Here is a 24,009-nt window from a genome sequence, read left to right on the forward strand (position 1 = left end):
GGAGAAAACCCACACATGCAAACTCCACACAGAGATAGCCGAGGGTGGAATTGAACTACTTGGGTCTCCTAGTTGTGAGGTCTTCGTGCTAACCACTCAACCACCGTGCAGCCCTGCTCAAATAATGTAAAAAAACGTATTTAGAGGGTCATCAACAGGTTGCTCCAACTATGAAAATATTCCATTCATAAAAAAACAAAGACTAAATTCCCTTATGGCGGTCGGATCTGGAACCAATTCGTCATTATAAAAATGGAGTACTGTCTGTAGTGTTGAGAAGGGTGTGGTCTCGTCAGGATTCACCGACCAAAACCACAACAAGAAAGGGAAAGGGGGGAGCTTGTTGGTCCAAAACGAATGACGGCAACACTTAAATAAACGAAGTTGGTGATGTGTAAACGTAAGACTGAGGAGAAACAGTTACCCGCTGCCAATGGTCACCAGCTTACATCCCTCATCCCTGCCGGCCATGTAGTTCAAGACCGCCGCATCATAGATGAAGGCATCCAGTTTACTGCAAAAAAAGAGCATCAGACAAAACAGGGTGGGGGGGGGGAGGTGGAGGGGGGGGATAAAAGACGGTATTTGGGGTGAGTCAAATCGTTTAAAGCGTAAGAATGACAAGTCTGCCGACCAGGCAGGCGGGAGAGCAGAAGACACATCGATGCCCCCCGGAATGTGTTGTGTTTATGTGGGGGCTCGATTCCGTGTTAAATCATCTCCGATAGGACTTCAATCCCAGCGTTAGCCAACACACGGAGGACGCAACGGGGGGAGGGGCGGCGGTTCAATACTCACACTTCACTGATAATAGGGCCTCGGAGGCACCCGGGACAACAAAGTTTAGACAAACACAAACATTTACGCCATCTTTTTCTCTCTCTTTGCCTTTGACCTACTGCTCACACACACACACACACACACATTCCAGATTTGACATTTTCGGTGTAACTGATACTGTCATGAACAAAGACACACACACACACACACACGGAGCTCTGCTAGTGGTGACCGCCTGGCATTTACTGATTGTCAGATCTAGCCCTTTAACAAAAGCCTCACAGGCCATCGTTTAACTCGGTCATTTGCTTAAGCATCCAGAATCGAGTCGGCTAGTAGAAACCCGAGCGCTACGAAGCGGGTAAAGCTGAGAGCGGTGGAATTGGATGTCATATTTATGGCAGGGACGTGCGGCATGATTCATGGCGGAAGGACAGCAGTGACAAGCACCTTCCGGGTCATGCAGAACCCCGCCCCTTCAGGATGATGTATGATGTCACAACTATATGACAGAAAGAAATGATCCAACTCGGTTTGTAGGCGGGGCCTATGCGTGAAGCCGTGAAGCGACACCGGAATCCACGTCTTTCCATTTTCTGTGCGTACGACTGCCAGTGAATGCCACCTCGTGCTGGCAGTTCTTCCCTACCAATGCAGGACTTAGCTATAAAAAAACACTGCCTAGACAAACAACCATTCACACTCACATTCATACCTATAGACAATTTGGAGTTGCTAATTAACCTAGCATGTTTTTGGAATGCGTGAAGAACCCAGAGTACCGGAAAAAACCCACGCATGCACGGGGAAAACATGCATACTTCACACAGAGATGGCCGAGGGTGGAATTGAACTCGGGTTTCCTAGCTGTGAGGCCTGCACATTAACGTTTATGACCTTACAATTCGACTTTTTAATATTAGAGCCCTCTAGACATGACATAGCATCCCTATAGTCACCTTTACACTCCTATGACAAAATATAGTGACATTACCGACACCTGCTGGTCAGTGTAGAGTACTACATATCATCACATGTCTTTGAATGCATCTTATGTTTGTATTTTATTTCATTTAGCCAACACTTAAAGCACGTTTAGCAACGTCAATCCCGCGGACGACTTCCCAAAAGTGCTGGAGCCTATCCCAGCTACTTCTGGCGAGAGGCCGGGGTAAACACTGGACTGGTGGCCAGCCAATCACAGGGCACATATAGACAAACAACCATTCACACTCACATTCATACCTATGGACAATTTGGAGTCGCTAATTAACTAGCATGTTTTTGGAATGCGGGAGGAAACCGGAGTAATCGGAGAAAACCCACGCATGCACAGGGAGAACATGCAAACTCCACACAGAGATGGCCGAGAGTGGAATTGAACTCTGGTCTCCTAGCTGCGCGCTAACCACACGACCGCTGTGCAGCCCCCCTTGTGGTTGTGAATTCCCCAAAAAGTGCAGTTTTCCTTCAAGAAAATATTAAAACTGATTTGAATCATACAGGAAAGACATTTCTAACACGGTTCAGTGGACAAATATTGATTTCATAACTACACGCCACTGATTTATGGAATATCTGATTGAGAGGAACGAGGTAAGGGATGAAGAAGAGGGGGCTAAAGATAGAGCCCTGGGGAACGCCAAATGAAAACAGGGGGCGGCTAGCATGTGATTGCTTTGATTTGAAAAAAATAAATACATCTGAGACGTGAAAATTAATTCAAAAAAGGAAAGATGGGTAAAAGTAGTGACATGAAATGAAGAATTTACAAAAACTACAGATCGGTTTTATATGTTCCATATTGTTAAAAAATAACAGATAATGTTACTGATATAACCACTTATATATGTTTCGGTTAGAGGCATCAGGGACGCAGCGTAATTACGTGGCACTGTGCTTCAGAGCCGTCACAATCTCAGGTCAAGACCACACGGACCATCCAGACCGCTATGATGGTGTCCAGGACTCAGATTGTGTCAGCGCCCTTGGGGGAAGGTAAGCAGCGCAATTAATGCACGGCCGTTTGGAACAACATATGCCGCCATCAAGAGGATGTCAACTCCAAGGACGCCGGTGCATAGTTAAAGAACACATATTGTACATTCTGCTCAGATGGGGGGGGTTGCGGGTTCGAGTCATTTCTGGTGAGAGATCCATACGGCGGATCGCACCTCTTGACATTTGAGCAGCCATTTTGGTTGTTTTTGGATATCATCTCATTGGAGCCAATACGTGGATGTATTTTTAGAGTAGTTAGGCTATGCAGGGGGCTGTCCATCAGTTCTGTGATGTCATCATGGAGGGATGGAGATGATTGCGGTAACAACCCGTGCAGCTGTGGTGAATTCCATGCTCGATAATAATGATGCTCCGACATGGTAACTGGGTGCAGTATGTCGCTAGCTAGCTAGAAAATGATTTTGGCTTTTCACGTATTATATTATGACTTTCTTCCATCCATTCATTTTCTATGTAGCTTATACTCAAGAGGGTCGCGTGAGCAGGCTGGAGCCTATGCCAGCTGACTTGTTAGTGGCCAGCCAATCACAGGGCACATATAGACAAACAACCATTCACACTCACGTTCATACCTATGGACAATTTGGAGTCGCTAAATTAACCTAGCATGTTTTTGGAATGTGGGAGGAAACCGGAGTACCCGGAGAAAACCCACGCATGCACGGGGAGAACATGCAAACTCCACACACAGAAGGCCGAGGATGGAATTGAACGCGGGTCTCCTAGCTATGAGGCCGGTGAGCCAACCACTCCACTTTTTTATCTATTTCAACAATATGTTGACCTTTATCATATTAACAACTTTTTCCCCTACCAATTTTCCCAAAATTACTTTATTTATTGTAATATTCCGACTTAAAAAGTAACTTTTTAGTATATTTAGTATATACACCAAAATGCTATGAAAATATTCCTCATAATATTACAACATTATTCTCATATAATTACGACTTTTTCTCTTAATATTTACTTTAATCCTGTTAAATTACAGCTGATTTTTCCAATTGCCAGGGCATAAATGGCCACTGGGCCGCAGTTTGAACACCCTTCCGTTAAATGGACTAAATTAATATGAACCAAACACAAACAGTTTGTTGTTTGGTTTGCATCAGAGTCGCCAATGAACCACATGCATTAAAAAAAAAGATTAATCAAATACCAAAATAGTTGTCGAAGAATAGGATTAATCATGGATGAACTGTTGCAGTTCTAAAATCAAACAAGAATGTCATCTGTTTTTGCTTTGAATCCCCCCACCCCCCACCCCGCAAAACCCCAAACTAGCCTGAATCTTGTCCGATTTCCGTCTAAGAAGTGCTGATACGATTCCCCGCCCCGTGCATAGTTTTGGTTCTTGTGGCTGTAGCAGATTGCGCGTGTAAAAGCCTGTCAGCATTATGTGTGATCAGAGCTAATCCAGCCATCGAGCCTTAAACAGCTGAATGCCGCAGCATTGCTCATCTGCTAATGCCGCCAAATAGAATTATCAATGAGGGAATTACTGCGTGTGCGCGAGAGCCGCCAGTTAGCTGTTTGGAGTGCAGATGTATACACACCAGCGTTCGTGTTTACTCCGTTCGGGCTTTGGCTTGCTAGCTTTGCATGTTTACATCGTGTACACGCCACACGAACGGGGATGCGATTCATGTTTTATGACTCATGGATGATGGGAGGATGAAACCACATCATGGCGACCGCAAATTTTTCCTTCTACTTTGAGTCTTCTCACTTTTAATTCCCCCTTCTCCTCTTCTTTTGTTGGCAGTCTTTACTCAATCCATTACCGCTTTCTTTTTCTTCACTTTATTGGCCTTAACCTGCAGCTCTTCTCCGATCCTTCAATTCTTCCAATCACACCATTTGCCCTTGGCTACACTGCCCCCCCAATACCCCCCCCCCCACACACACACACCTTCTTCCTTTTCCCATGTGATGGTGGGATGAGTTCACCGCTCCATCTCCTCCATTTTTCTCCTCTCACCGTCTTTACTTCTATTCAACAATTCCACTCTTCCAATATGTCCTTGGTTCGCTTCGTGTTATATCCCTTAAACACCCCCCATCCCCGACTCACACACACACACACACACACACACACACCCCAGCCAGTCCCATTATAGAGACCGGCCACTAAAAATAGATGCTGCTGTTCCCAGTGAGGAGTCTCATTCATCCCCAGTCTCACAGGAGCTGTCACACACGTCACGACACACACACACACACTATCAGACATGCAATTACACACACACACACACACCTTTTGTATTTGTGAGAGATGTGTGTTTACTCCCACAAACCAATCGTTTAATCACACTTTCTACACATTTTTTTTTCTCCTGAATTGGCAACAATTAAATAAAAAATATTTATAGTTATTCTAAAAAACAGTAACCCCTCGTTTATCACTGTTAATTAATAAGTGAATTTATTTATAAATCCAATATTTGCATAGCTACAGCATAAAAAAACCTGTTTCTGACTTTCTAAATTTGGTTTTTAAATAGCAGGAAAGCCCTCCATACGTGAAGTAGCACCCCTATAGTCAGCTTTACATTGCTATAACCTAATATAGTAGACATATAAATAAGACTTGTACTTTTGTGTGTTGCTATAAATGTGTTCCTGTGCTCAGGGAGCTGAGTGGCGGGTGGACAGGAAGTGGCGTCAGGGCATCAGAGTTGAATGCCAGCTTGTTTTGTATCTGTGGCGAGATCGTTCAGACCTGAAATAAGTTCCTGGTAATCAAGTCTGGTGCTTGTGTGTCTCACAGAACATTACAGTAACATTACTGACACCTAATGTAAAACACTAAATACGTATCATCCCAGCGTGTTTGAACGCATCTTCTGAATGCCTTGTATTTGTATTTTGGTTAATTTAGTCATTTTTATGCTTGAAAATGATTTGAATTATTATTTTTTTTTAGTAATAATAGGCCGTAATCAACCATGAAACAGCATGATTTATTCATTATGGTGATATAATTTGGAAAAACCTTCATAGAAGGAAGAAATTCAAAAAGCGGGAAGTGGCGAGGGATTGCTGTATCGCATTTTATCGCAGAATACAATTTGAAAATGTGAAGATGTGAGATCACTTCGCACACACACACACACACACACACACACACATCTCCATACCCAGATTTGAGGCTGACAAGTGCATCCTGAACTCCTGTTTGGTGATACTTGACCATGTACTGGTGCATGGACGGGTAGTTCTTCCTGATGTTCCTTTCAGTGGATCCATTTGGAACGGTGCCGAAGCGGAACGGAGGCGAGTAAGCGTACGGGTTCTGAAACTGTACAAGAGAGAAGGACAACAGGATTGCATCAGTAGAAGGGGGAAAGGTGGAGGTTATGAAATAGGTTCAACAGAAGGTAGAGTGGCCTCCAGAAGTACCGGAATGGTGAGGTCAATCCCTTTATTTGTCATGTAGACCAGGGCTGGCCATACTTCTTCCACCAAGGGGCCACATAGCGAAACATGCTAAGATGTTAGCTACTGGATATTACAAGAAAAAACGTCATCTCAGCTTTGTTGTATAGGTGAATTATATTATTATAACTCACTATAACTATTATGATATAAGTGAAAATGTGCATTATTTTCTTGTTGTTGCTTTTTTTTTATTTTTTGTAATTTCCCAAATATTTCAACTTTATTCGCAATCTTCATAAATATTTCTTAGAATATTATGACTTTATTTACAGAAAAATATTATGACTGAAATTAATTTTTTCTTAAATATGTCAAATATTTTATCTTCGGTGAAAAACTGCATTATTTTCTTGTTGCTGCTTTTTTTTATTTTTTTGTAATTTCCCAAATATTTCACCTTTATTCGCAATCTTTATAAATATGTCTTAGAATATTATGACTTTATTTGCAGAAAATTATTGACTGAAATGTATTTTTTCTTAAATATGTCAAATATTTTATATTCGGATCACAAAATAAGGCATTATTAGAGCTCTGCAGACATGAAATAACACCCCTATAGTCACCTTTACACTTGTATTATGTCCAATATAGTGGACATAAGACAAAGTAAGACATCTTAGACATAAATACAATCATAAATACATTAGCATACTACCTGAGGTGGCTAGTGTCTCATCAATGTAAGGTGAATTATATAATTATAACTCACTACAACTATTTTGATATAGGTGAAAAAGTGCATTATTTTCTTGTTGTTGCTTTTTTAAATTTTTTTGTAATTTCCCAAATATTTCAACTTTATTCGCAATCTTTATAAATATTTCTAAGAATATTATGACTTTATTTGCAGAAAATTATTATGACTGAAATGTATTTTTTCTTAAATATGTCAAATATTTTGTCTTCGGATTACGAAAGAATAAGGCATTATTAGAGCCCTGCAGACATGAAATAACACCCCTATTGTCACCTTTACACTTGTATTAGTGGACATAAGGCAAAGTCAGCCATCTTAGACATAAATACGGTCATAAATACATAAGCATGGACAGCATACTACCTGAGGTGGCTAGCGTCTCGCAGAATAATGACGCTGTTCATACACCGTATCTGCCTGTATAAATTGCGTAATCAGGGCCAAGCGAGCATGTGTTGTCACCTCTACTTGCTTGTGTGTGTGTTGTGTGTGTGTTAATGATGATGTCACGGTATTGTGTGCGTCAACAACCCTCAAGAGACACCGTGGTCTCACGCGTTTCCCTAGCACGCCTCATCTTGTGCGTATTTGTGGAATCTCTGGGGTCAAAGGGCATCAGCATCAGATTTAGGGCTCACCTAAGGAACCTGTAGCTTCCACGGCTAATGGAAGCTGGATGAGGAGATGATGGGAAAGAAGCAGCAGCAGAAGTAGGTTCATCTTTGGGGCAGGATGTGATAAGAGGGGTTTTTATAGTCCCGCCTTTTTATTTGTCAAAGGATCCAAAAGTAATCCTGCCCTGACAATTAAGGAAATCAGACATGACCATTTTGCTATTGTAATGGATATTGCCTCTTCGCTCTCATTTTACACAACATTTCTTTAATGGCTTTTTCATTTTGTCTCGCTCCGCTCTCCTCCTGCCACCTTATTATGCAAGTTGAGCTGTTATATAAGCACGCAACTCCCAGTCGGGGTGTCGGCAGCGCCTTTGTCGATGTTCAGGCCATGTCTTGTACTGCATACTTATGTACTTTTACAGTACTTTGGATTCCAGTCCAAAATACGCTATCAATGTGTCTATTCAGTGTACAATGTTTGTCTGTTTTACTCCTCTTTCTATATCATTTTTATTATTTTAAAGTACAGTATTGTTTATCATACGTATCTTGTACTTATTTATTACTGTACAATGTTAATACTTCATTATATTAACTGTTATGGCTGAATATATCTATTATATACACTGTGATAAGTGAATTCCTTATTTATAAATCAACTATTTTCATATTTGAGCATAGAAAAGTTGTTTACGGCCTTCTAAATACAGTTTTAACATTATTTTTATTATTATTATGTATTATATTATTTTTATTTTTTTTGCTAACATGCTAAGAAGTTATCTACTGGATATTTCAAGAAAAAACAGCATCTCAGCTTTGTCGTATAGGTGAATTATATTATTGTAACTCGCTATAACTATTATGATATAGGTGAAAAAGTGCATTATTTTCTTGTTGTTGCTTTTTTTAATTTGTTTTGTAATTTCCCAAATATTTCAACTTTATTCGCAATCTTTATAAATATTTCTTAGAATATTATGACTTTATTTGCAGAAAATTATTAGGACTGAAATGTATTTTTTTTAAATATGTCAAATCTTTTGTGTTCAGATTACAAAAGAATAAAAAATTATTAGAGCCCTGCAGACATGAAATAACACCCCTATAGTCACATTTACATTTGTAGTGTGCAATATAATGAGATATTTAAATTAGACTCATTTAAATTAGACTCATGCTTGTTTGTGGTGCCAGGGGAATTGGGTAGGGGGGGCGGACAGGAAGTGACGTAGAGGGTTCAGAGTTGAGTTTTTGCCTGTTCTGTGTATCTTGTGAGATAATTAAAACCGGCATTATGTTCAGGCGACCAGGTCTCAAGGAACATTCCGGTAAAAGTGCCGTAAACCACGGCAAGCTAACATTCAACTATATAACCCTGACCTCACTTCCTTTCCGCTAACCTTCCCTCGCACCACAACACAGTTACAGCAAAATACCTAAAGCTTATTTTGTCTTATTATGTCTACTATATTGGGTAATTGGACTGTAAAGGCGACTATAGGGGTGTTAATTCATGCCGAGAGGGCTCTAATAATGTTAAACATTTTTTTGAAATAAGGTATCCTACTTTGTGGAAATTCATGCAGCCAGATTGGTTGTTATTTACAGGAAGCGTGTGTGGGGAAAAGCTACATTAGCAAAGAAAGCGATGCTCCAGTTAGCTTTCATGATCCCTGGGTGCATGCAGCATGGAGGGAACATCATCAGATCACTTTTAGCATTTCTGGAGGGGACGCATGCGTAAGACAGACGACACCAGCGGCAAAGTAAACACCAATTCCTCCCTCTGCAAAATCCTACAGTCTGGGGAAGCAAATATCATAAGTAAAACAACATTGTCAAATATGTTCCAGATGTGCATTTGGCAGAAATACTATATTATTGATTTATATTGTGGATGATAATTAGTTCAAATGTTGTAATGCAGCTATGGAAGACATTAAAATAATATTAGTGTGTGTTCGGTTTAGAAACATATGTGCATGACAGGCTAAACTGGGGTGTCCAAAGTGCAGCCAGGGGGCCATTGGCGGCCCATGGCTTTTTATTTGGTGGCCAAGGCATTCTAAGAATAGAATTTAACATGAAAACTGAAAAAATACAGTCAAAATATTACGAAAAAAGTCATAATTGTACAAGAAAAATATTATATTATAAGAAAAAATAATGTAATTGTGTGTGTTCGGTTTGTAAGCATATGTGCATGACGGGCTAAACTAGGGTCTCCAAAGTGCAGCCCGGGGGCCATTGGCGGCTCATGGCTTTTTATTTGGTGGCCGAGGCATTCTAAGAATATAATTTAACAGGAAAACTGAAAAAATAAAGTCAAAATATTAAGAGAAAAAAAAGTCATAATTTTACAAGAAAAATATTATAAGAAAAAATAATGTAATTGTGTTCGGTTTGTAAACATATGTGCATGACAGGCTAAACTAGGGTCTCCAAAGTGCAGCCCGGGGGCCATTGGCGGCTCTTTGCTTTTTATTTGGTGGCCATATATAGAATATAATTTAACAGGAAAACTGAAAAAAAAAATGAAGTAAAAATATTATAATATTATAAGAAAAAAATTCCGTAATTTTAGTAGCATAAAGTTGACATATTAAAGAAACTTGTTTTATTTAGATTTAATAATGTGAAAAGTAAACAATAAATAAATGTGACCTTTTGATAATCAGGGTGTGGAAAAAATTATTTTAGAAGAATAAAGGCAAAATATTATGAGACTAAATGAAAAAAACATCTCCGGAAGTTGTATGAAATAAATAAATAAAATAATAAAACAATAAATAAAGCAGAAATGGGAAAAAAATGTAAATTTGTAAAAAAAAAAATGTAATTGTAAATTTTTTTTTAAATGTTTCCTAAATTAAAAAAAAAACACAACAAAAATTTGTTTGGGAAAATTAGGTTGGGTAAAAAAATTATAATCTGGGATTAAAGTCAAAATATGGGAATAAAGTCATGATACTAAAAGAAGTATATTTGCAAAGATTATTTTAGAAGTTGAAATATTTGGAAAACTAAAACAAACTTCATAGCACATCTCCATGTGTGGCGTTCGTGTGGCGCCCTTGCATCCTTTGCTTCTTCAGTGGTCGGAACTGTTTTGCTCGGCTGCACAGACGGAGGTTAAAGACGATAGGAGACATGACTCCATTCAGGTGTGCCCTTTGGAAGGCTTCTTCTCCGGTGAGTGGATTTGTGACCTTTCATCCCCCCCTGTGGTTCACGCTTAAAGCAGTTTTAAGAGAAAAAAAACAACAACAAAAAAACACGGAGCAGCATCTCCAAGGTGAATTTTCATTGTCATATTGCAGGTCAAATAGTTTCTTGTCCAGTCTACTCAGCAAATGTGTCTTAAACGGCCGTTTACCCTTTTTTTTTTAATTTATTTTGGCTGCCTCTTTGGTTGACCCTCTGTCGGTCTCCATCTTGTTTACTTTCTTCCTCCATATGCCTTTCCTTTCTCCTTACCTCAGCCGTCAACATGGCCCATATCTGTCCGACTCTTGTCTTGTACCCTCTTGTGTGTCTCGGCCTTTGACAATTCCTCAGTCGCCTACCTGCCAGTCTCTGCCCCCCCCCAACCCCCACACCGCACTTCTTCCTTGAATGACGTCTACAGCTTCCAACACTCTTAGTTTGCGTCTACATGTCTAATTTTCCACTTTTATTCTTACTTTATGTGTTCATATTTTGACACAATTAACAAAATTCCTAAAAGATTCTGTGTCTGTAAGTAATGTGCAAACTATAATGTTATGACACCAGTGCTATTTTAGGCTCAAGTGTAATTTAATTAGGATGAATGAGTTAAATGACTATAACAGGCGATAACTGTCAATGTCATCTCACTGTATGGCTCCGCCCACAGCATCTACATTATAGTACAATACTCCCATCCCATCACCATTTACCTTATTGTCAGAAAGCCCAGTGACTTGGTCAACAAACTCTTCCTGGATCATGAAAGCGGCCAGGTTGGCAGTGTAGGAAGCCAGGAAGATGACGGCGAAGAAGGCCCACACGGACACGATGAACTTGCTGGTGGTTCCCTTTGGGTTTTGGACCGGGACGGAGTTGTTGAAAACCAGACCCCAGAGCAGCCAAACAGCCTTGCCCATGGTGAAGGAGGGACCGTGAGGGTCTGAGGGAGAAGAGGGGTGGATTTAGAAAACATGCTATGTTATTAATAATTGATTCGAAACGCAGTGTGGTGAAAGCTTAGCGTATTTCTACGGTGGCCTGGTGGTACTGCAGGGTGGGTCGTGGTGGTACTGCAGGTGGGCCATGAGAGGTCATTAAAAATGATTCATTTTTGCAATTATTTTTATTGTAATATATTTATTGCACAATTAAAAAATATATTTATAGGCCGAAGTAATACCCAAGTACCTAAGTACCTATTGAGAATATTACCGTCATTATCGTCATCATCATCATCATTATTATTATTGAATTTATTTTTAATTTGTTTTATTTTTATTAATAATAATAATATATTAATTTATTATTATTACTACTAATAATAATATTCTCAATAGGTTATTTTGGCCTATAAATATTTTTAAATCGTGGAATAAATATTTTACAATAAAAATAATTGTAAAAAATAATAGCAAAAATTATAATAATAATAATATAATTATTAATAATAATAAATACAAATTAAACAAATATAAAACAATTTTTTTAAATAATAATAATGGTAATATTCTCAATAGGTTATTACTTTGGCCTATAAATATTTTTTTACGTGGAATAAATATTTTACAATACAAATAATTGTAAAAAATTGCAAAAATAATAATAATAATATTATTGTTAATAATAATAAATAAAAAAAAATAAAAAAATAAAAAAATTAAACAAATAAAAATAGTAATAACAATAATATTCTCAATAGGGTATTACTTTGGCCGATAAACATTTTTTAATCGTGGAATAAATATTTTACAATAAAAATGATTGTAGAAATAATTTAAAAAATTATAATAATAATACTATTATTAATAATAATAAATACAAATAAAAAATAAAAAAACAGTAATAATAATAATAATAATAATATTAAGTGCTCTGAGAACGCAGCATTTCGTCTATGTACTGCCGTGGATATTTTTTTAGAGTGTGGGCCCTGAGTTGGTAAAGTTTGGGAACCCCTGCTCTACCTGTAGTACGTAGTGTATGTGCACTGCAACATATATTCTATACATTAAGCTACATGCCTACCTTTTCCTTGTGCCAGGTTTCTGTTGAAGCCAAGAGGACTGATGTATTCGAACATGAAAACAGCCATTGCAGTCACCAGTAGGAGCATCACAAACATCATCACCCACACTGATGCACTGAATGGCTCTGCGAGAGGAGGAAGAAGAAGAAAAAAAAAAAGACATAAGATGACAGGAATTTAGTATTAATAAGACATGCTGAGTCACAATTTCAAACATTACACGTCACTTCTCGTGATTCATGATCCGTCTCGCTCTGCCCTTCCTTGAACCGAATGAGGAAATCAATTACTCACACGCACACACACGGGGACGCGTTCAGCAAAGTGCTGCATTAAAGAAGCAGATTCATGCATGTTCGCAACAACCCCCCCCCCACATCTAAACCCTGAACTTGTGAATGTGCGCACACTCTCCGAGCTCCGGTTTGACAGTGTGAAGAGGCGTAGGAAGCTTCGGTGTCAGCAGTCCTGTCCTCCCTCTGAGCCAACAACACCACTGCAGAGATTAAAGCCTGTAACGTATGGCGGAGAGAGGGGGGGGGGGGGGCCGCGGCGCTTGTGCGCAAGAGCGCGTTGGCGAGGAGCCATGATGGGGCGTTCCAGCAAAGCCCTTCTAATTGCCACTTTCACAGCAGCGCGCTGCGTACGCCGTCTCCATGCTTGCGTGAGCAGCCGTGAGCCCTCCGCCAGCCTCCGCCATGCCAGTCGGCTGGCAGCGTGTACCGGGCCTGTGGTGTCATGGCTTGCCCCCGGAGCTGACATGACTAACGCTATCGCGACCTGCCAAGCGTGTGTCGAAACGGCAGGTGGCGCTATAGCTTGTGACCGTGGCGTTCGAGAGGCTCAACATTACTTACAAAAATTAGCAAAAAAATAAAGACAATTATTGGATGTATTGTTATGTCACTTAAGTACATGGAAAGCACATGCTACAGCTCGCTGGACCCACACGTTAGCAATTAGCATACTAGCATATTAAAAACGTATTAACAGCATAATAACAGCGTATTAACAGCGTACTTCCTGGTTTGTCTCATCCATGTGACGTTACCGACACCTCCAGACCAGCGTAGAATACAACGGGAATACCCACAATCCACCGGAAATGGCTTTAACCAGCAGTGAACGTTCACACAGGAGCGGCTGTCGGCCATTTTGTACACTGCTAACCTGCTGCTAGCTGAATTTAATTTAATTTTAATTTAATTTAATTTTAAAATACAAAAAATATATTTTTGTAATTAAGATTTAAACATTTTTAACAGTAATTAACATTTTAATTAATGTGTTTTAATTAATGGCTGTCGGCCATTTTGTACACTGCTAACCTGCTGCTAGCTAAAGTCACCATTTAGCCATTTTAATGCTTGGAAATGCTTAATTTAGGCCATGGATACTGCATTTATACATATTATTTGCTTGGATATGAATATATTTTTGACTAATAGATCATATTCAACCAAAAAAAATATTTTTTGTAATTAAGATTACAATTTTTAAACATTTTTAAACAGTAATTAACATTTTAATTAATGGCTGTCTGCCATTTTGTACACTGCTAACCTGCTGCTAGCTAAAGTCACCATTTAGCCATTTTAATGCTTGGAAATGCTTAATTTTGGTCATGGATACTGCATTTATACATATTATTTGCTTGGATATGAATACATTTTTGACTAATAGATCATATTCAACCAAAAAAATATTTTTTTGTAATTAAGATTAACATTTTTAACAGTAATTAACATTTTAATTCATGTGTTTTAATTAATGACTGTCGGCCATTTTGTACACTGCTAACCTGCTGCTAGCTGAAGTCACCATTTAGCCATTTTAATGCTTGGAAATGCTTAATTTTGGTCATGGATACTGCATTTATACATATTATTTGCTTGGATATGAATACATTTTTGACTAATAGATCATATTCAACCAAAAAAATATTTTTTTGTAATTAAGATTAACATTTTTAACAGTAATTAAGATTTTAATTCATGTGTTTTAATTAATGACTGTCGGCCATTTTGTACACTGCTAACCTGCTGCTTGCTGAAGTCACCATTTAGCCATTTTAATGCTTGGAAATGCTTAATTTAGGCAGTGGATACTGCATTTATACATATTATTTGCTTGGATATGAATACATTTTTTACTAATAGATCATATTCAACCAAAAAAAATATTTTTTGTAATTAAGATTAACATTTTTAAACATTTTTAATGGTAATTAGCATTTTAATTAATGTGTTTATTCCGTGTTTCAAGGACGAAACGTGATGTGATATTGGATCCACATAAACGTACAATAAATGTCGCCATTGTTCACTAGTACCGCCACACAGGAAGCTAAATAGCTACACAAGGACAAATTTTGGAAGAACACTGCCCCTAGCGTTTTGGGAGAGAACTGCAAGACAAGGAGCCTTCAAGGCGCTTGCATGTCTTCTATTTCTCACGCTAACATGCCCTCTGAACTAATAACCACAAAACAATAATGTCCAATTAGACTAGTTTGGCTTCCTGCAGGATATCTAAACCCAAGCCAGAATTCCAGTGCCGCTCAAGGATCAAAAAAGGCTAAATACTGGCTCCAGGAAGTCAAAAAACAGGCATTCATGACATCTATTCTACCAACACATAAGGACGCTTACCGAGAAAGGCTGACGGGGACACGGTTCCGTTACTACGGGACACCATGACGCTGATACCAGTTTCCACGAACGGGACGGAGAAATCGATGACCTCAGAACGCTCCTCATTGATCGTCAGAGATCCGACGGCCATGACGGCTTTCTTATAGACCACCTTGGGGGTGGGGAGGAGAGGCGGGATGGATGGATGGATGGATGGAGGAGGTGGATGATTGGGAGGAGAAGACCAGAAGGCGAGAGGAAAGGGACAAATGATGAGCGCAAAGCGAGGCGGGCAAGGTAGAAGGGATGATGGGAAATCAGATATTTTAGGAGATAAGTGGAATGTAAGGGACGGGGGAAGGGTTATGTGGAGGAAAATGAAAAAGGTAGAGGAAGAAATGTACATTTCATCAGTGGAGCAACTCAGAAAATAATAACTGAATGTTCTTCACCATGCACAAAATCAATAAGCAAGTCGGAACATACAATTAATGTTGGATAGCATCAAAATGACTCAGTAATGTCTGCCATTAAAGATATAGACGGCAATAAAAACGACCTCTGGGACGTCACCTTCAGATTAAAAATGCTCTTTAAAGATAATTACAAGGCCACATACTGAAAAATGAAGGCATGCAAAGTACATGGTAATAATTTATAAACCACATATGGATATGCTAAGAACTGAAAAAGTGTATTATTAGCATAAGCTTTGCGATTTTTTCCTCTCGTTTTTTTTTTTATTTCAACTTTCTTCTTACATGATCTAATTTTCTTCAGTATTATTGTTAGGACTTGAGTCCCATAATATTTTGACTTTATTTCGGTAACATTATAACTTTTGTCGCAACCTAATTTTCCAAAAATGTTTTGTAATATTACCACTTTAAAAAAAAAAAATCACAATTTCTCTTAATATTTCAATTCTATGTAATTTTTCCTCGTATTACAACATTCTAAAAATTTGTGTGAGATTACAAAATTTTTTGCGTAATATTTTGACTTTATTCTTCGTCAAGTTAAAGCTGTTTTTCTGCTGTTGTTTTTATCCAAATTTTCCAACTCTTACAACATTCTCAATGTACATTGATTCCCATAATACAAATATAAATTAGTCTGCAAGCTAATTTTCCCCAAAATTACAAATATGTCAACTTTGCTACCTTAATGATGTTATTTTTCCTGTTTTACAACTTTTTTTTCTAAATATTTAGACTTTATTTTTGTAAAATCATTGCCCTTCTATGTAAATTTTCCTCTTATTACAACATTCTAAAAATATGTGTGAGATTACTACATTTTTTGAGTAATATTTTGACTTTATTCTTGTCAAGTTAAAGCTGTTTTTACTGTTGTTTTTATCAAAATTTTCCAACTCTTGCAACATTCTCAATGTACATGTTTTTCCCATAATGCAAATATAAGCTAAACACAAGCTAATTTCTCCAAAATTACAAATATGTCAACTTTGCTACCTTAATTATGTTATTTTTTCCTGTTTTACAACTTTTTTTTCTAAATATTTTGACTTTATTATTATTTTTCAATTGCTGCTGTTGTTTTAGTTTCCTTGTTAAACAGACCAATAAAGAAGCAACCACAGACCGCTAATGGACCGCTAATTTACAGTACAGTTCCCGAATCTGAAAAAGAAGGTGTGTACATAATCAATGACTGAAGTCCGGCCTCTTACCTCTCCCACCATCCCATTCCAGACATTGTTTATCTTCTTTCCGTGTTTGCCATTGGTTACTAGGTACAGGTCATAGGTGAACTTGACGTACTTGGCTATCTTCTTCAAAATGTCAATGCAGAAGCCTTTACAGCACTTTTTGATGTATGTCCCACCAGCCTCAGTCGTGTTGCTATGGAAACACAAAATGTAAATACACGACATTAGTGATGAGCACAACGACTTTTAAGCCGAGTGCCTGCAGAAGTATGCATTTATTAGTAAAAAACACACTTTCATAGTTTTACATGAATAAAATCATTTTAAATGCACATCAATGAAGAATAGAAGGCATAAAATGAGCATTTGAGGTTAAGTTTTGACACAATGTGGCGGCGAGATGAACACAGAAACCACCTTCTTGTTTTGCCATGAGTTATTTCTTGAATCAAACAGTGTTTTATTCACACCTTCTTTATCACAATGCTGGCGCTTGCAACTTCCTTCGGCTCCGAGGTTAATTGTTGACACAATGTGGCAGTGAGATGAACACAGAAACCACCTTCTTGTTTTGCCATGAGTTATTTCTTGAATCAAACAGTGTTTTATTCACACCTTCTTTATCACAATGCTGGCGCTTGCAACTTCCTTCGGCTCTGAGGTTAATTGTTGACACAGTGTGGCAGGGAGATCAACACAGAAACCACCTTCTTGTTTTGCCATGAGTTATTTCTTGAATCAAACAGTGTTTTATTTACAACTTCTTTATCACAATGCTGGCGCTTGCAACTTCCTTCGGCTCTGTTGTGGCTTATTTTGCAGCCACGATCAAACGAAAAGCAGACCTTTGATGTCAGAAAAACAACTGAATTTTGAAAAATAACTCATGGCAAAACAAGAAGGTGGGATTTGTGTTGCTTATTAAATTTTTATGTTTTTTAAATTGCAATTGTAAACCTATAAAAACGTGTTTTGTGTTGATTTGGTCCGACTAGAAGTGCTAAATCATATTTTAATATTAACCATGCTAATGCAATGTTACCAAAACAAATCAAGTTGCGCTGCCTAGCTTAGCATCTTTTCTAGTTAAGTTTCAGTTTCCATGCATGCATGCTTAATCTACCCAATCCTCCTGTTGCCTTCTCCCCTTAACGTCAACTTGTCATATTAATGGAAATCTGTTCTCACTAAAGGGAGAGTTTTGGGATGGCACTGTATCCTCCAGCCTTGTACCATCTGCACACCGCACATCAACTGTTAGCCACCTGGGACTCTCATTTCACTTTTAGATGTGTGCTAATTAGGACAAGACAACCCCGTCGATAAGTTTTGCAACCTGAACAAAAACTTAAAGGAGTGCGAGGTGGGGAAAAAGTCACATTGCACATTCAGTCGTGACTCTGCAGTTACCTTCCGAAATGGAACACTGTCACTTTGGAGGATTTGTGTTGTGTTGGAGAGGAAAATGGGGGGGGAGAAAACACCACTAGCCAACTCTTGCTTCGGCTGCAAACTCAGTTGTTACAATCACTAGCTGTCAATGTGTCATAAATAATCCCAACCACAACTGAATTCTTGCCTGGTCTTATTTTTGTCATGATGTTTCAAGAAGTAGTCGGAAAATGGACTATTTTTCCAGACAAAGCTGGGCCCTTTTCAAATACTGGAACTAATATTTGGTTTAGTAATAATTACCTCTGAGTCTTTGTGCAGACTTTGGCTAACAAATGTCTCCTCAGAATGTTTTAATCGCAGACGTTGCTAGAAATTATTATAATTACACTTTTTCACTCCAGTAGCCACACACTCACATAGCACAATCACAGTTATATATACCGTATACGATAAAATAAGTAGCAGACACACAATGGATGCGTTATTCATACTCACACCAGCTTGACTGTCACTCACTGTCACACGAACGTAAAGAACAAACAGTCGAATTATGTCTTGTGCAACTCTGATTGTGCTATGTGAGTGTGTGCATTGGGAAGGCTGCTATGAGAAGCATTTCGTATCTCGTATCCAAAAAATACGAGAAAACAACCTTTCTATTGGTCACAAATCTGCATTAGTGAGCACTTCCCTTGTCTTATGGTGGCTACAATAAAAGGCCAGTCCAAAGTATTATGTCTTGTGCAACTCTTATTGTGCTTCGTGAGTGTGTGCTTTGTGAAGGCTGCTGTGAGAAGCGTTTAGACTGACAAGGCACTTGAATCAATCAGTATGATAATTAGTGAGCACTTCCCCTTGTCTTGGGATGGCTACAATAAAATGCCAGTCCAAAGTATTATGTCTTGTGCAACTCTGATTGTGCTACGTGAGTGTGTGCATTGTGAAGGCTGCTATGAAAAGCGTTTAGACTGACAAGGCACTTGAATCAATAGTATACTAATTAGTGAGCACTCCCCTTGTCTTAGGATGGCTACAATAAAAGGCCAATCCAAAGTATTATGTCTTGTGCAACTCTGATTGTGCTACGTGAGTGTGTGCATTGTGACGGCTGCTATGAAAAGCGTTTAGACTGACAAGGCGCTTGAATCAATGAGTATAATAATAATAATATTAAGTATTAAGTATAATAATAATATTTTATTTATAATAATATTAATATGAATATTAATAATATTTTTAATTATCTAAGAACAATGATATAAAATGTTTTATTCATATGCTACAAAACACTAATGCTAGCTTAGTGACGGCACACACAGTCATGAGTGCTGAGAGACAAAAAAAAAAGACTCGTTCACGTCAAAGAGTCGTTTGATTTGCGAAGAACATTTCTATTCATAAAAACGGGCTAGCTCTCTCATATATTGGTCACAAATCTGCATTAGTGAGCACATCCACTTGTCTTAAGGTGGCTCCAATAAAAGGCCAGGCACAGAAGATATACATATCGTTGAGAAGAGTGCACTCATGATGACTTTGAGCCGGTGGAGAGCATGTGACGCTATGGAGGCTCTCTGTGAAGTTGCCAGGCCAACTTGATATAGAACCACTAAAGGCCTGGGGGGGTGGGGGCTGGGGGGGGGTCTCCGGGGAGGGCAGTGTAGTTATGTGTAGACCCGGGCCTGGATGAGTGAATTTGTGGTTCTGCATGCATGAATGATCCCCTTCACCCCCCCTGAGATCCCGTCCTACACCCCTCTCTTGTACCATGTACTTCCCTGCGTCCATCCCTTCTTCCTACAAATGGACACTGTGGATGCTCGAGTGGGAATTGTGCTATGGGAAGGACAAATCCACTGCACTGGCCTGTGTGTGTGTGTATGTGTGTGAAGATCCTTGGAGATGCATTATCCTCCGCCCTAGTTCACAGTGATTCTGGATGAAAATCTCCCTCGGTCTCTTCCCTGGGTCCCCATTACAACTTAATCAGCTGTGTTTGTGTGTGTGTGAGAATTCATGTGTGCAGATCGAGACGCTGATGTTGTATACACATGGATAGGTTTCAGTGTGTGTGTTTGTGTGTGTTGAAATGGCAAGAATTAATAGCGCAGTGCCACGAAAGACAGCGCTTTGATGACGCATCTTCCGATTGCCACTGTGTGCTACACGCATTCGCCGTCACACTCGGCGTGTCGGCGACAAGAACAGAGCGGATAGCAAGACGCAGGCAATATCGGGGCGCTACAAAGAAAATTGGAAAGAAGCAAGTAAATTGCTGAGTTCAGCAGCTGCCTCCATTTTCGGCTGCTATGCACTTCCAGACAAAAGCAATAGATAAAAATGGGTGATTTTTTTTTTTTTGTGTGTCTGTATATTGGTAATTAAAGAACGTGTAATATGAAGTGGCATACGTACTCTTTGATATGTTTCCTGCAGGGCACAGAGTTCCTCATGCAGGTACCGGTCAGTCTCTCCACGTCCTCCACGATGACAAACGGCTTCTCCTCTAACGTGACGATGGACAGGTGGTTGTCGTCGAGCTCTGCGTCGCCGAAAGAGTTGAATCGCGGCCACACTGGGTACTTCAGTGTCAGGCTGCCGTTGTCCAGCCTCCCCATCTGCGGGGGCGAAGCAGTGCAGCACAAAAACGGGATTAACGTTAGTCACCCGACATTGGAGAACTGGAATGGTGGGTTTTTTTTTTTTTTTTTTTTTTTTACCGATCGTGCTTTTCAGCACGGTGAAGTGAGGTTTAAAGTCAGTTAGTGTTTTACAGTCTCGCCATCGGGGGAAGTTTGTGAAGGGCAACGGGTCGCCGCCCTTGTTTACGAAGAAATGCGCTATAAAAGGCACACTAGGGGGACCGCAACGCCAATGACTAACAAAGCTAAAAAAAAAACGCTATAAAATACAAAATTAAAAAGTTTTATTTAATTTACACCAATTAGTTTCATGTAAAACCTTCAAAAGAGACAATGACGCCATGCATGAGCTGAACTCCATTGCAAAAATGTGTTTTTTTACACTTGCTTGGTTATTGTTGCTATTATTTTTATGATTAATTGAAATATGTTTTTTGGCTTGTGTCCGTTTACGTGTTGTCTTGAGTTCGGCTGTATCGTTATTTTGATCATTGTTTTCATTTATTTTATTATTGGAAAAGCAAACTGGACGAGAACAAGGCCTTTGAAAGTTATGAATGCTACTTAGTCTAACTATGTGTAAGTATATATTTATTTAGCTTGCTATTACTACTTTTAAAAACGTCAGTTAATTTTAATAAAATACAAAAATTTAAAAGTTTCATTTAATTTACACCAATTAATTTCATGTAAAACCTTCAAAAGAGTCAATCGCGGCATGCATGCGCAGAACTCCATTGCAAAAATGTGTTTTTTTACACTTGCTTGGTTATTGTTGCTATTATTTTTACGATTAATTGAAATATCTTTTTTGGCTTACGTTTGTTTACGTGTTGTCTTGACTTCGGCTGTATTGTTATTTTGATAATTGTTTTCATTTATTTTAATTTTAATAAAATACAAAATTAAAAAGAGTGAAAATGTCAAACCGTACTGTGAATTCTGTCAATCTTTGCACCCCTACTTCATCCATACTTACCTGAATTGTGACAATGATGCATGCATGACTCGCTGAGAATTCAAGGAAAAAGTCAAGTTCATTCTCACAAGACCGTTTTTTTCCATTTGACACAATTCCTGTAACCTCACCTCCGTCCGGATCCACACCTAAACCTATGTGAGGAAAGTCACATGACCCTGCTAACAAACAGATCCGTACCCCTCCAGATGTACAGAACCAGCCAAACGTTTGCAGATGCTTTCTCACCGTCCCTGTCATCTGCAGCGGAAATTGTTTTAATGCGGCATGGAGGAGTTGTGGCATCAATTTCCCGTTGCTGAGGTTTTCTTTGGACTGCAAACAGACTCTAATCATCAAGAGCGCCTCTGCTGGTTGCAGCCAAGCATTGCACCCCATTCATCTTCTGTTGCTTTAAGACAATCAGTCATTCCAGACTAGCCACATATTCTGGCTGCTTTATTTATTTGTAACACGTCGCATCACAGTTACGTGGGTGCGCATAATGGCATGTGTGTGTTTTTGGTGTGGGAACAAGCACACAAAACAATGCTATAGTTAGCAATGCGTTTCACATCCGAACCGCAACAATGTAGCGATGCTAACGAGGCTAACTAACATGAAGTTAGCAACCAGCCATGCGGCTGGAAATAACGGCACAAAACACTACAATAGGGATATAAATCGACGGCGTCTGACATTAAATGAGTGATAATAAACGTTACTCACGTTTATAGACGCACACAGCTATATATATATATAGCTTTCACCGCGAAGTCCGTGTGGACACATCGACACTCGGGGCTAACAGTTAGAGTGACTCCCTAAGCTAGCGGCTTCCGCGGCGCGTTCAGGTACCCGAGCAGCGTAGTACTTTCGAGTTACACCCGCACACGTCAGCCTAATTAAACCACAACAGAACAGGGTATAACAAGTAGTCTTTTGTACACATATACTACCCCAAAAAAGGTCAAAGCACCTGAAGAAAAAATATATAGGTTCTGAAAAATATCAAAGACTATGATTATTATTTTATAGTGCTTAGTGGAGGTCTCCACTCTCTTGTTTCTATTTTTAAGCAAAAAGATAGTTCCCCCACATGAATAGAGCTGCATTGTGTATGTTGTTTTTGCGGTATGTAAAGTGTGCATGTGTGACTGCATGACATGTCAATAATTTAGAAAGTTTTCAGAGCTGCGATGTCAGATTCCCTTATGGATGCCCTCTCCCCATCCACACCTGTCCTATACAGTATATGCAGTGAGTGTGCGTGTGCCTGCGGTGTTTATGTTTGTGTCGTTGCTTCGCTCTTAATTATTAATACAACAGGAGGCAGAAAAAGGCAAACCTTGCTTTCCCCCCCGTTCCTTCCATTTGCAAACGCTCTCTTCTGCATGTCGACATGTCTAACATGTACGGGCTGATTTGTATGAAGTTGTTTAGTGTGTACACGTTGGTGTACAATAAATATGCTGATTTAGCAGTAAATGTTTTTAGCACGGCTGTGAAAGCTTAGTAAACATTTTTCTTTTGGTTTTGATTGAGACATTTCAAGCTAATCTACCTCAGCTTGCATTCTCATCCAAAATAAACACAGTAATCCCTCGTTTATGTCGGTTAATTGGTTCCAGGACAGACCGTGACAAGTCAATTGCAGCAAAGCAGGATTCCTTACTCATAAATGGGAATATTTTCATAGTTAGAGCAGAGAAAACCCAATTTTACAACCTTCTAAATATGTTTAACATTATTAAAGCTGCCGGGTCATGAAATAACACCCCTATAGTTACTTTTACACCAACCGTGACAAGTCAATTTCAGCAAAGGAGGATTCCTTACTCATAAATGGGAATATTTTCATAGTTAAAGCAGCGAAGACCCCTTTTACAATCTTCTAAATATGTTTA

At 39.0% G+C, this 24,009-nt stretch overlaps 1 protein-coding gene across 5 annotated transcripts in view; it reads right to left on the reverse strand.

The window, feature by feature from the left end:
* The window catches only part of grin2aa (glutamate receptor, ionotropic, N-methyl D-aspartate 2A, a), a 178,041-nt gene that overhangs the window by 13,899 nt on the left and 140,133 nt on the right, over positions 1–24,009 (reverse strand). For all 5 annotated transcript variants that reach the window (XM_058050152.1, XM_058050151.1, XM_058050153.1 and 2 more), the window contains 7 exons: positions 20,918–21,120; positions 17,129–17,300; positions 15,454–15,607; positions 12,802–12,927; positions 11,487–11,716; positions 5,943–6,103; positions 425–514 (listed from right to left, as the gene is read on the reverse strand). In XM_058050152.1, the coding sequence (XP_057906135.1) occupies positions 425–514; positions 5,943–6,103; positions 11,487–11,716; positions 12,802–12,927; positions 15,454–15,607; positions 17,129–17,300; positions 20,918–21,120 (1,136 nt within the window). The remainder of the gene's footprint in view (positions 1–424; positions 515–5,942; positions 6,104–11,486; positions 11,717–12,801; positions 12,928–15,453; positions 15,608–17,128; positions 17,301–20,917; positions 21,121–24,009) is intronic.

Source organism: Doryrhamphus excisus, chromosome 15 (assembly GCF_030265055.1).
Source record: "Doryrhamphus excisus isolate RoL2022-K1 chromosome 15, RoL_Dexc_1.0, whole genome shotgun sequence".
Lineage (NCBI taxonomy): Eukaryota > Metazoa > Chordata > Actinopteri > Syngnathiformes > Syngnathidae > Doryrhamphus > Doryrhamphus excisus.